Here is a 12,560-nt window from a genome sequence, read left to right as displayed (position 1 = left end):
TTAGGAAGACATCCGGAGTTTTTTTGTTATTTTAACTGAACAACTGCAAAAAAAGACGTTTCCAGATGCCCATTCTTTCTCAAGACATGATGCTTCAAAAATTGACACAATACTGGAGACATATTTTAATAAAAATACTTTTGATGAAACACTTTACTTTTCAAAAGTTTTGGTAGAAAAACTGTCAAATAGAACAGACACAAAAGACTCCATTCAGTGCTCACATACAAGATGTTCACAGTCAGTTTAGGATGATATTTGTTGAATTCTAGCTAAGCCTCACAACAAAGAAAATGGAGGATGAACCACATATTAAAAGTGTTGCTCAAATGCAGACCAGAGCTTTTACTGCAGATAAGAGACTTGCATATTAGACAATGAAAAAACCCAAATCTTTATCATTAGATAATGGTGCAGAGGTCTCCAAAAAGAGAGTAAACTTTTTCACTGTCTGAGACAGATGGTTCAAAATCCTCCAGCAGTAAATTCTATCAAGAGCCATTCTCAGACAAAGACAGGTTGGAAAGGAAAAGCAAGGTGAAATAATATATACACTTAAATGTGGCAAGACAACGACAGTCAGCAGTTCATAGAACACAAAGGAACAGTTAATACGCAACTGAAATTTGAAGAGTACACTTTAAAAAATAATAGAAGCTAGACAGCAGATGAATTCTAGAGAGATTCAGATTGCTTCAAGCAGATACCATGATTCAGGGAGACATGCATAACAATTGGCTCTAGCAATCCCCACCAGCCCTAATCCTTATCTTGCCATGTGAAAGATCAAATTCACCCAAATAGAAAATTTAACTGCAGACAAATGCCATTTTTAAAGAAGAAGACATTTAAATGCTTTTCAATTAAAGAAAATGGAGTACTTGTTAAGTCTTTTCAGTGACACTTCAAAAATCCTGGCTTTTGAATAAGCATTACCATATTTTGTATAAATATAACCAGACTATTAGGTTAAGCAAAATAAAATGAGCCAAAGGTGACCTTGGTTTCATGTTCTCCATTAGGGGAAAAACCCCAAATTATTGCAAACATTTTTATTTTTGTATTGCGGGACTTCTGCATAAAATCCATTGTGGAAGAACAAAGAAATCAGATAGGGATTTTATTCCCACAAAAAGGATCTAGCAAGATTATGTATAACACTGCCATCTGGTGACTGTGCAATTATACAGTTAAGGAATGAAGACCTGGTCCCAGTTAATTGAGATACTTCAGCTATCAGGATTAAAAGACAGCAGAGCTTCCCTCAGAGACCACTGTGACTATTTAAGGTGCTTTTCTCCTCCAATATAATTTGCTCTCTATCCCTGAAGACTTGTACTTATTCTTTATTTCTGTGTGTCACTGGATATTCAATCTGTTGCTAGAAGTTACAGTATGCGACAAAAATCACATTTATTCTGAAGACACGAATCACAGAAAAAACTTTCTTCGTATTCTCTCCCTGGAAACAGAACTATTCCTTCATCTACGACAACTGAACAATTAACTCACATGGAAGAAGTGCTGCACATAGATTTGTTGAAGGAACTGATATGAGAAAGCTGCACAGGAATTCCATAGCAGTAGGAATCAGTACTTTTCTCACAAGAGGAAGAAAAACGAAGTATCTGTATTACTATAGAGGAGAAGACAAACAAGGGAAAGAGCAACCTCGGTGAGAGACAGTTGTCAGTATGACTTCTCCACAGAACTCAAGGCCTTCTTAGAAACAGCCAGTCTATTCAAACTGTACAAAATACTTTTGCTACACTTCCAATTCTACTGAAAACAGCAGAGAATGAGAGATTTAAAAAAAAAGAGGTGTAAAATGTAACATTTTCCTTTCACACATTTACAAATTAAACCCTTGATCTAAAAACCTAAATTTATCCACACGCAAATAATGGAAGAAAAACATTTCTGCAAAGTTCTGGGCAAGTTCAGACAGCTAGTCAAAATGCTGAAAATAAATGGATTCATTAGTTTTGTTATTTAGCCATCATTTGTTATTTTAAATGCCCTAACTGGCAAAGACTTCTTTTCTTTATCTAACTCACATAAATTTCCATCTCTTTTGACTCAACATATTCCCATTATATGTATTATACGATTAAGGACAACAGCAGCTATCATATATCAGCAAATAATATACTTTTAACCATTCCCTTCTTGCTCTCAGAAGGATAAACATTTTTAAAGTACACAGACATGAAAAAAGATACAGGATACACATCTCTAATACAGGTTTCAAAATACCTACCAAAAATACAACCTTATTATGCACTCACTGAAATGACCACAGGTTCCGTATGTGAGGCATCACCCTTTTACTTCTTCATCTGAGCTACTTTCCTCATAGTTTAGGTATTTTAAGTCAGTATCATCTTGCAAATTACACTGAAAACAGAATCTATTCTGGACCCCTCAACAGGGCGTTTCTACCTAAACTGATTGCCTAAAGTGGCACTGCAGTAGACACGGGACTTAGGAAGTCTAACCAGCAACATTCAGGAAAAATATGGTCATTAAAATCTTGACTATGTGCAAAACCCTGAAGTTTGTACATCTTCTCTGGAAAAAAAAAAAAGGCTTGGAAATCCCATATATAATTTTTGTACAGAATTTAAGGTGTGATATCAACAAAATAGTACAGATTATTTTAGAATTGTTTGGGGAGTTCATAGCCCCATAAGAAAGTTAACATGCTATATACAGGAACTTAATGATGACAGGACCAGAAAGGAAGGGAATAGGAACAAGACAAGCGCAAAATTTCCAGTCTCATCATATATTCTTCCAGTTTCAAGCAATTTGCCACTTCCTTTGCAAAATACAATTATTAAGCCACACCATTTCCTTCAGTGTTCCGTAGCATCTCCTAATCTATTTATGTTTAAGATTATACACACTACTCTGCACAGACACACCTCATAGCACCACTAAAAAAACAGACCAAAATCAGTAACAATAATATGAGGACATATGCTATTTGTTTTCTCATATAATTTCAAGAAGTTTAATATCTCTTGCTTGTAAGCTAGTAAATAATTAAAGAAACCTGGCATAGTTAGTAACAAACAGTGCAAATACTACCTCAGAAAGTTGTCCGATATATTTTCCTATGAAGTCTGCAGAAGTGACAAAAGCCTTCTACCTTGATAAATAAAGGAATCTACCTTGATAAATAACGAAAAACGCTGTGTTTCTAAAACACTAAGGTTTAAGCAGTTTTAGAGCAAAGGATTAGTTTTCATAGCCACCATTCATCAAGGTGCCTGAGCCTGTTGCCTTCAAAAGATTCAAAAAGTGTTCGCTTTTGCAACCATTTTTTCGTTACATTACAGTTCTTCAAAAACACTTTTTGAAGTGTTTTTGACACAGCTATATTTTCTTACGCATTTTTAAAATACATTATTCTTGTAATGAAAAGCTTTTTGTAATCTCCCAAAGTATTGCAGAATAAGTTTGTATTTAGTATTTCAGCTTAAAGAATTTAAACAGAGAACACATTTTTATCTGTTTACTATAATATCCAGAACATTGCCAGCATCATAAAGTAATAATGAGAAACTGGTTTATTAGGTACCTAAAAATATTTCTATTAACTTCAGAACTTCTAAAGCCTTTAAAATTGACTACACAGAAATATCCATGGTAATTCAATTTAGGTCCTGAACAACTTCATTAAACTCCTTAAAAAGAAGTCAACTGAAATATAGGTACAATTCTGTCAGTGGCACACAGGGTTAGCTTATCTCCTCTAATTAAATTTTTAATTTGCCCTTGAACTGTGTACTTTTAGAAGCAAAAGTAAATGCTAACCTGGACTAATACGTGGCCCAACTCGGAGAAATATGTGTCATTTTCTTTTATGTTATTAATCTGCTTCATTAATTGCAGCAACATTTCAACAGCTCCTTTGTTGACCATTTCATTAAGGAGTACTGCATTTCCAGACATGAATTTTATAGCTCCCATGCAATAGAGGAAAGCTTCGTTGTTTTTTTGTAGATCTTCGTTTCTCAGAACCTCCAACAGACAATCTAAAAGGAAAATAATTATTCAGAAACTCTAATATTAACATTTATATTTGATACAGTCCAGTCATTGAAGAGATGAACAACCGGGAAAAAAAACTCAGATTGAACTCTTACATTTCTAGTAAGTGGGCTAGAAAAATTGGGTATTTGGATTGAAACCAAGAAACAATTATCGATGAATAAGAGAACGGGCCTGACTTTTGTTCTCCCAGGCTTCAAGAACCAGTGTAAGTTGTAAACACATAGCAGAAATCATTGAAATCACCATTTGCAAAAGTGATTGTCTGTGTCTGGAATTCTGTGTACTAAACTTGATGCATTCTGAAGAGGTTTATTTTCACTATTTCCTTAAAAATCAAATGTCTTGAAGTATCTCTAATGGAGCACTAAAAAGCACAGGGACCTAATTCAAATCTCACATTTGAAATCTGTTCATAGACTTTTCAGATTTACTTTTTATGCAGGTAAAGTTACTGTAAAAGTCCTGTTTTATGCTACCAGATTCAGATATCTGAAATGTTAATTTTAACAGTTGATAACGGGCACAAGCTCAGTGTATCTTTCACAGTCAAATGGAGACATTCTGAATTTGGTGAGGGTATCTTAAACAAATAAGTAATCCTGACCAACTTTATAGTTTTGAATTTCTAGTAACTGATTGAAACAGATACTTATTTCTGCTTACTATGTTCCATCAAGTTCCAGTTGAATAAAAACTACATGATTGATGTACACTCACACCAGGCTCTTGCTCAATCTCTCCCTCTCACCAACTAAATCACCTGGGTTGTGGGAATGTAAGAAATCAGTTTCAGGTTCCTGCTCTGCTCAGTATCAAACAGGGTCTTGAACAGTAGTTGTCTATCTTGGGATGAACAATTAACTTATTTCTTCTACTAGAGCTGCTCCACTGCACACAAATAGTTCACAGGGCCAAAGGAAGGAAAAGAAATTAAATATATAAGCCAGTGACTGCAACAGGGATCTGGGTGATTATGATGTAAACCCAGGTTCGTATCTTCTGCCTGGATAAGTTGGGTCCAAAACGTAAAGAGTGAAAAGCAAACAAACCAACTCCTACCAAGAATGTTCTTTCCTTCATTACTTTTTAAAATACAGGAAATACAAGTGAAAGAAATGTGAATGAAGATGGAAATGAGCAACAAACCCAGTGCTTACACAGACATAGCCATGTGACTTGCCCAGATGCTACGTATGATGCAAATCTCTACAAAACTGTAGTTTTCAGTATCCAAAGTCAAAGCAACCTGAGCTGTTCTCTTTTCTGTGAGTCCTTTTCCTTACTACTGGAAAGGCTTATCTTTATTTCTGAAAACAATGGTGTACTAAACTTTAAGACCATGAATACTCTCATCTAGTTAAACAGATACACATATGCCTTAACTTACACACGTGCAATAAAGATTTGCAAGATCAAGGCCTACATTAACAAAACATCATGAAGTTTTAATGAAATAAATGACTATAAAATGAATACTGAGTATCATTCACGCAATGTCATTTTATTCATAATTCTCATATTTGCAAGGGGTTTGTGTGCAGGACACAAACACTGTTACAATCACAAAAGAGATCTTAGCGCCACTGCTGACAGTTCTCCAAAACCACTGCCTCAATGTGCAGCAGCAGCTATAAAAAAAAGACAGTGATTGTTCTCAAGATCCTCCCTGATGATGGCCAACAATACAGTCAGCATTATTTCATTCCTATAAAATTTGGTGCAGACACAGCTTGAATTCTATACAGTCTTGTACTGTAAATCTCAAGAAGGATCTACTGGAGTTTGAGAAGCTACAGAGAAGGGCTTATAAAACAATGAATGACACAATATCCTTTCAAAGAGAGAGTTAAAAGGCTGAGATGCCTCAGTCTTGAAAAGGATAAGGTAGAGATACGTGATATGAATGTGGTTTAAAAAATCATGAAGGTGAAGGGTAAGCTGACTAGAAACTCTCACAAATCCTGCAAAAACTATAAGCAGGGGGATAATGAAAAGTATATAGATTTAAAACAGCAGACAGAGAATTTCTGGAAATTGTTGTTCTGTGAAATTGGAGAAGGAGATAGAATCAGAAAGTTCAAAAAGGAATTAGGCAAATTAATAAACAAAATATCTATAAACAGATATTAAAAAGGAATTAGACAGGGATGCACCGCCTAATGCCCCTAAAAGAATATAGCAGTTCTGAATGCTGAGGGAGTACAGGGAAAACATCACAGAAAACATGTAGGCTTCGATGCTCTCCCTAGACAGCATCCCCTGTTGCCACTGTTAGTTAGACACAGTATACTGGACTAGACCAATCATTAGTTTGATGTAGTAACGAATTTTTAATCTGCGACTAAAGTTAACTCTGAGAACATTTCCTGAAAGATGAATAATCTAACTGCTGAATTTCAACATCTAACTTACAGACAAACAGAATACATACCCAATAATCTATCATTTTGAACGATGTAATCATTTTTTTCATTCCTGCAGATTTTAAATGCCAGTTTGCAAACACTAAGAAGAATTTTTCCATCCACTTTCATCTGCAAAAAAGTAAAAGACATAAAAATTACAATTAAAATTACAATTAAAATCGATATACAAAAATGCACCATAACATTCTACAAGTTCGACACCGTGGCAAACTTGTATTCTTAGTGAGCTATTAAATTCCAGATGCAACCCCAACAATATACTAAACCAAACTGAAAAATTTGCAGAATTAAAGGACTCTGAAACACAGATAGTTTAAGTTTTATTTAGCACTGTGCTGACTGACTTTTAAACAAGGTGATATGCAGATTTTAATGTAGTAAACCTACAGGTAGTATACCAGTAGCTTGCAGTTTTACTTCTAATTCACTCTTAGAGGCAAATTCTGTACAGAAACCATTGGTTTGGTATCTATGGCCATACCACAAAGAACGCCAGTACAACAGTACATGTCATAATGAAACTTATGCTCAGATATCAGAAAAGATCTTACAATGTAGTAATGGTCACTGAGAGATCATGAAAGGGAAGTTAAAGTGGTAAAAATACAATGACATATATCTTCCTGTCCTCTGCATTTCAAGGACAATTTCTTCTACGTTCATGATTTTTTAATAGATTCCACAGAAAAATGTCTGTAAGGGAACTTTTCTTTTAATAAGCACCATTTAAACATCTATGTAGTATCTGAGTACAGAACTGTATCTTCTGATTAAAATAATTTACACTGCCTTAAAGGAGTACACATGCCTCCCCCAACACACACACACACAAATTACTGAAATGTCTCCAACACAATGCGAGCTGGCATCCTTTCACCAGTGACTGTCCATACATACTTTGCAGAACATGAATCAAGAGGTTCAGAGAGGTTTAACCAGAAATACTAAAAAAAAAAGAGACTAATTACACTTACTTTCAAAAAAACCCCAAAATTCTGGTTTGGTATTTTCAGATAAAGGTGTTTAATAAGGTCATGATATTATTCAAAAACTAAGCTTCATTTCCATGTCTAAATTTTTTAATTACTGTTTTGTTCAAATCCTTGCATGTGTATCCCACCTTAGGACACTGCCTCTTTTCCACACCTATACAATATTCCTGTCACCATACACCAGCTACCCTATTTTGTGCCCTTCCTTCCTCCCCTAGATGTAATTTCTCTGAAAAAAATAAGCTCCAAAGTGTGCTGATGTAGATGAATGGGAGACTAGTATCTCTATGGGAGTAAACTGTACTTAGGAAAGGGTTACTTTAGACACAGTTTAAAAATATGACATAAAAAATTAAATGCAGGTTGTAATTCATGATTTTGAGACTCACATTCTACCAAACGGCATTTCAAAACACTTACAGCCAGAATAATCTTTGCTAGCTTCAGGCAAAGTGGATCTGAATCAATGTCTACAAGTTTATATAATGTCTTCAGAAGCTCCCTTCTTCTTTTAAATTGTTTTCCAAGCATATTTCCTTCACTCAGTGCTTGATAGAGCTTGGTACAAGCCAGACAAAGATTTTCTATATTGTCTTCTACTTGAAGGGTGTAGGAAGGGAGAGAAAAATAAAAAATAATTATCAGTGCCACCTTATCCAGAGCATCTCAACAGATAAAGACAAGGGAGAACAAAATAAAGAATGGGTTGCACAACAACAAAAATAAGGCACCAAATAAATCTTTTAAAATGATAACATGATACTCAGACACATTTTTATTTTGCTTTTTAAAAAAGAGGAGACTCAAGAAGTCACAGAGCCAAAATAACACCTAGAGCTAAAACGAAACTCACCTTTAATGCTTATAATCAGATTGATCAAATGTCTACCAGGAAACTGTGTCTCTGAATATATTCTTTAAAGTGTTCCTACCAAACATTACATAGGAAAAAGAATAAGGAATATTTTTCTCCCTATATACATAAATTTATATATCAAACCTTGATGGGATTAAGAGTAACTGAACATAAAAACTTTTTTATTTGTGTAAAAACTAGAATATATAGCAGAGGTGCAAGATACCTTTAAGTAGGATGTTGGCCTACTTAAAAAAATCATGTACTTCCTCACTCAAGTCCCCCAAACTCTATTTAAAACATACAAAGATAAAAACTACAGTAAGTTATTACAAAAAACACATCTCAGCACAATGGAACATGTTTAATTTAGAGAGAAAAGGAAAAGTCTTGTCTATTTTTAATATTCAACAGTGAGATTTTTTTTTTCTCTTTCCTTACATTTGCTTTTGTCTATAAGGTGATACTTACAAAGTACGATGTAAATCCACTTAAGCTGCCTGTATAAACTCTGCATTTACTCAGGATGTACTTCACAGCTGAAGTAGAGTCATACTCAAGAGGCAAAGCACTTGTGATGAAATATGTATGGCCAGGAAATTACAACCAAACACATGTCTGAGGCCCCAAACCTGTCAGCAGATTCAAGGACCCATCTCTTGTGCTGAGCAGTGCCTGGAAGCTCTCAATTTGCAATCATCACACTCAAGGAACAGCAATGACTATTCCATTTCTACCCCCATCATGACAGAAAATTTAACAAAATTTAGCATTATTCTAAATACTCTGCTCCAGTAAGCTGTGAAACAGGAGTAGCGAGGAATCAAAACTGAATGGTCTCACACTCCATTTGATCAAAATTAACAACAACAAAAATTATTCATTGCTCATCCCATGGGACGTTTTTGAAGCTTATTCTCCTGAGCACTGGAATGTAACAAAATAAATTATTTGTTCCTCTAGAAAAAGAGACTTTGGAGCTTTACTTGTTTTTGTCGCATAACAATCATCTCAATCATATCACATTCAGAAGATTTTAGACAATAATTAAGTTCCAGATCAGACTTCAAATTTGGTTTTGAATGGAAAGCTCTCTGCAAATATTTTTGAGGAAGAAAGGGGAGAAAAAAAGGCTTTTCTATTAATATCTGAAAAGCTAAATGCGAACTAAATGCATGTGCAGGGAATTAGCTGAAAGGTATGAAGCAAATGACTGCACATGAAATTAAAAAATATTAAATTACTAACAGGTATAGTCAAAACATTAAAATTATGGAATTCTAATATGTTTATAAGAGAAACTGTAACTATGCAGCAAACAGCCTAAAGAAAGCAATATATCACGTGGCTGCAGGAGGTAATGATGCAATTCAGTTACAATTTGTGTGAATATTCAACAAGCAGCGAAACTCAACTTTTAAGGTTTTTGTAGCACTGCATTCAAACAACTGCTGAGAAAGTATCATTAGATAATGTCACCTGTTATTAGAAAAACTATCCCTAACTAAGTTTACAAAATGCTAAATAAACCCCAACACACTAAAAAATCAAGTAAAGACTGAGGAAAAGGGGCATGACAATCGATTTCCCTTAGCTACATTCATGACAAGGGAATGACATGATTAGATTTTACCTCTAAATTTTATTTTGCTTACCAATAAAACTATCACACTGTGCAAAACTATAACTCAGTGGCTCATATTTGACAATCTTGGCAATAAGCAATGAAAATGTGAAGTTGCATAGCTGTTTTCAAATTTCCTGATGACTGTTTTTCTACCCACCAGTGACAGATATGGGAATGAGAATCTTGCCTTTTTAAAATAATTACATATTTTGGGAATCACTTAGTACTGTACTGGTGTTTCATAGTCATCAACATCTGCAAAACTATGAAAAAAAAATTCCAATCTGTATCATGCTACAACAAACAATGCAAAAGATCCTGTAAAACAGAACCACTTGTAAAAACAAATCTACTTTCTATATTCCCACCATTCAGATAAATATAGTGCCTGTTGAAAGCAACTGAACAACCTTTTGAATGAAACGTTAAAATGAATTTCAGAGTTTCAAACCACATTCAATTTACTCCATTTTGCTTCAATATTCTGGGTCATTACATACTTTTCTGATAAATCTAATATTTTAAGCATAAATGGAAATTTTCATTAATATTTCCTTAGTTTTCTAAAATTAATTGAGACCTTCAATACAGTCTATGGTTAAAGAAGTGAATCTGTGCAGTGCTTTATTCCTAAAATTATTACCTCATCACTGACTGCTAAGCTAGCAGAGCTATGTGATCTAAAGTAAGGAAATGTAGTCAGACAATATCTTCTCTAAAACATTTTTGTTGTGGTCATCACTCCTGGTACTCACACTGGTACAACTCCCCTGCTCAAGCAGGGCCACCTAGAGATAGGTGACCCCTAGACTGCCCAGGCTAGTTTTACACCACGAAGTCACTGAACATATCAAAGCATAAAAGGACACATAGTCCAATTACTGTTACTATTTTGTAGTAAACACAAATGAGTCCCATGCTTCCCTCAGAAAACAGTACAGAAAGCAAATCCTTTCAAAAACAGTGTTACCCACTTTTTTTCAGTTCATGCAGAATTGGTAGAATCTTTATACGCCAAAAGACTTCTTCCTCTTCCCACTCATTCATTCTTGTTTCATCCTCTAAGCCTTCAAAATACATTCAAAACAAAAGCACACGTTCAGTGACGGTTTCAATTTCTACACAAATAAATAACTACAAATACTTTATTAGCCCCTCAGAAAAAAAACCCTAAATGTCCCATTTTGCTATAATCTGGGCTATTTCACCTGCTCAAGTTTTTGTTTTTATTTACATTTTCTCAAAACCAAAAGTTTCAAACAAAACTAGATGGATAAGTATTTTGATATGTAAAGCTGTACTATGAAGCCTTTGTTTGCTGACATCAATGTTTCATTTGATTGCTGAATTTGAAGGTAACGACTACTTGTATATCAATGTGTCCTACTATTTTTCAGCTCTGTGTCCACATGACAACTTATTCTGTGTTTAAAAAAATCCATACAACAGACAATCCTCTAGGACTGTACAATTTTATCTAGTGCACATGCATGATATTACACTAAAATTGATTCTCCAACTCTTTGGTCAGTTAGTGAAAAGGGTCTTGTTAGTTATTACACCCTGTTAGCCATTCTAACTACTTCATGCAATTATTTTTGAGAACTTCACAAGTAAATTTTTGTAAAATGCATGTTTCCTTCCTATTCCTTATTGCATTCAACAATTTTTCACACAGCCACCTGGGAACTAATAGAAAATGTTTTGCCTCCAATAAACATGCCAGAAATCTTGAAGGCAACCATCTCCTAGTTTTTTTGGTCACACTCAAACAATTTCCTGTGACTGAGAAAAAGTTACTGTTTGTTATCAGAAACCTTGTCCACTTAACAAAGAGAAGTGTTTAAAAATATTTCAGCTTTTTTAATACTTTGCTTCAAAAAGAAAATAATTTTTAAAAAATCTATCACAGACATCAAGTTAAAAATTGGAAGACCAAAAAATCGGTGGACTAGAATTCTTCTGGAAACAGGCTTGGGAGCATGGACCTGTGTTCAGATTGGACACAGGAGTTGGTGAAACACAGTTTATTAAAAAGTGGATCCAGGACTGACTTTCATATGGATGCAGTATGACTGGGAATTATTCTGAGTTGCTGAACATTCTTTTCACGTTCACCAAGCACTATGAGAAATGACAGAATTCTGGCCTTAATGATTGGCCCACTACAGATGGAGAGCCAGAGTTTCTGTGCAACTTGAGATTTAAAGGACCTAACAGTTGCTTACAAAGGTGCATACAGGCATATGTTTGGAGTTCAGGACCGGGTTAAGCTCTTTATCTTGCAGGCAACCCAAGTTGTTGTTACAAAGACAGGGTCTGGCATGTTGTATTGTGTTTGCTTTGTGTTTGTTTTTTATAATAGGGAAATAAAAGTCACACAACACCACTAAATAACATGAAGAAAGCCATTAAAACTAGTATATATACCTTTTTCTTAAGTGATAGATTTGCCTGAAAGTGTCTCCTGCTGTTCATTACTAGCTCTTGCATTTAAATGACAATGTAAATTCTTAGCATAATCATCACCAAACACAAAAAATACCATACTACCTGAGAACACCAATGAGAGGTTTGCATTATGAGAGCAGTGTCTC

At 34.6% G+C, this 12,560-nt stretch overlaps 1 protein-coding gene across 10 annotated transcripts in view; it reads right to left on the bottom strand.

The window, feature by feature from the left end:
- The window catches only part of ARMC2 (armadillo repeat containing 2), a 73,072-nt gene that overhangs the window by 37,422 nt on the left and 23,090 nt on the right, over positions 1–12,560 (bottom strand). For 8 of the 10 annotated variants that reach the window (XM_027895574.1, XM_027895610.1, XM_027895534.1 and 5 more), the window contains 4 exons: positions 10,938–11,030; positions 7,901–8,079; positions 6,494–6,596; positions 3,823–4,043 (listed from right to left, as the gene is read on the bottom strand). In XM_027895574.1, the coding sequence (XP_027751375.1) occupies positions 3,823–4,043; positions 6,494–6,596; positions 7,901–8,079; positions 10,938–11,030 (596 nt within the window). The remainder of the gene's footprint in view (positions 1–3,822; positions 4,044–6,493; positions 6,597–7,900; positions 8,080–10,937; positions 11,031–12,560) is intronic. The other 2 variants (XM_027895552.1, XM_027895568.1) reach the window with 1 other exon arrangement.

Source organism: Empidonax traillii, unplaced genomic scaffold (assembly GCF_003031625.1).
Source record: "Empidonax traillii isolate 1590-97213 ecotype Southwest subspecies unplaced genomic scaffold, ASM303162v1 scaffold16:size2589160, whole genome shotgun sequence".
In the NCBI taxonomy this organism is placed as follows: domain Eukaryota; kingdom Metazoa; phylum Chordata; class Aves; order Passeriformes; family Tyrannidae; genus Empidonax; species Empidonax traillii.
This window is presented reverse-complemented; position numbering and strand designations above follow the sequence as displayed.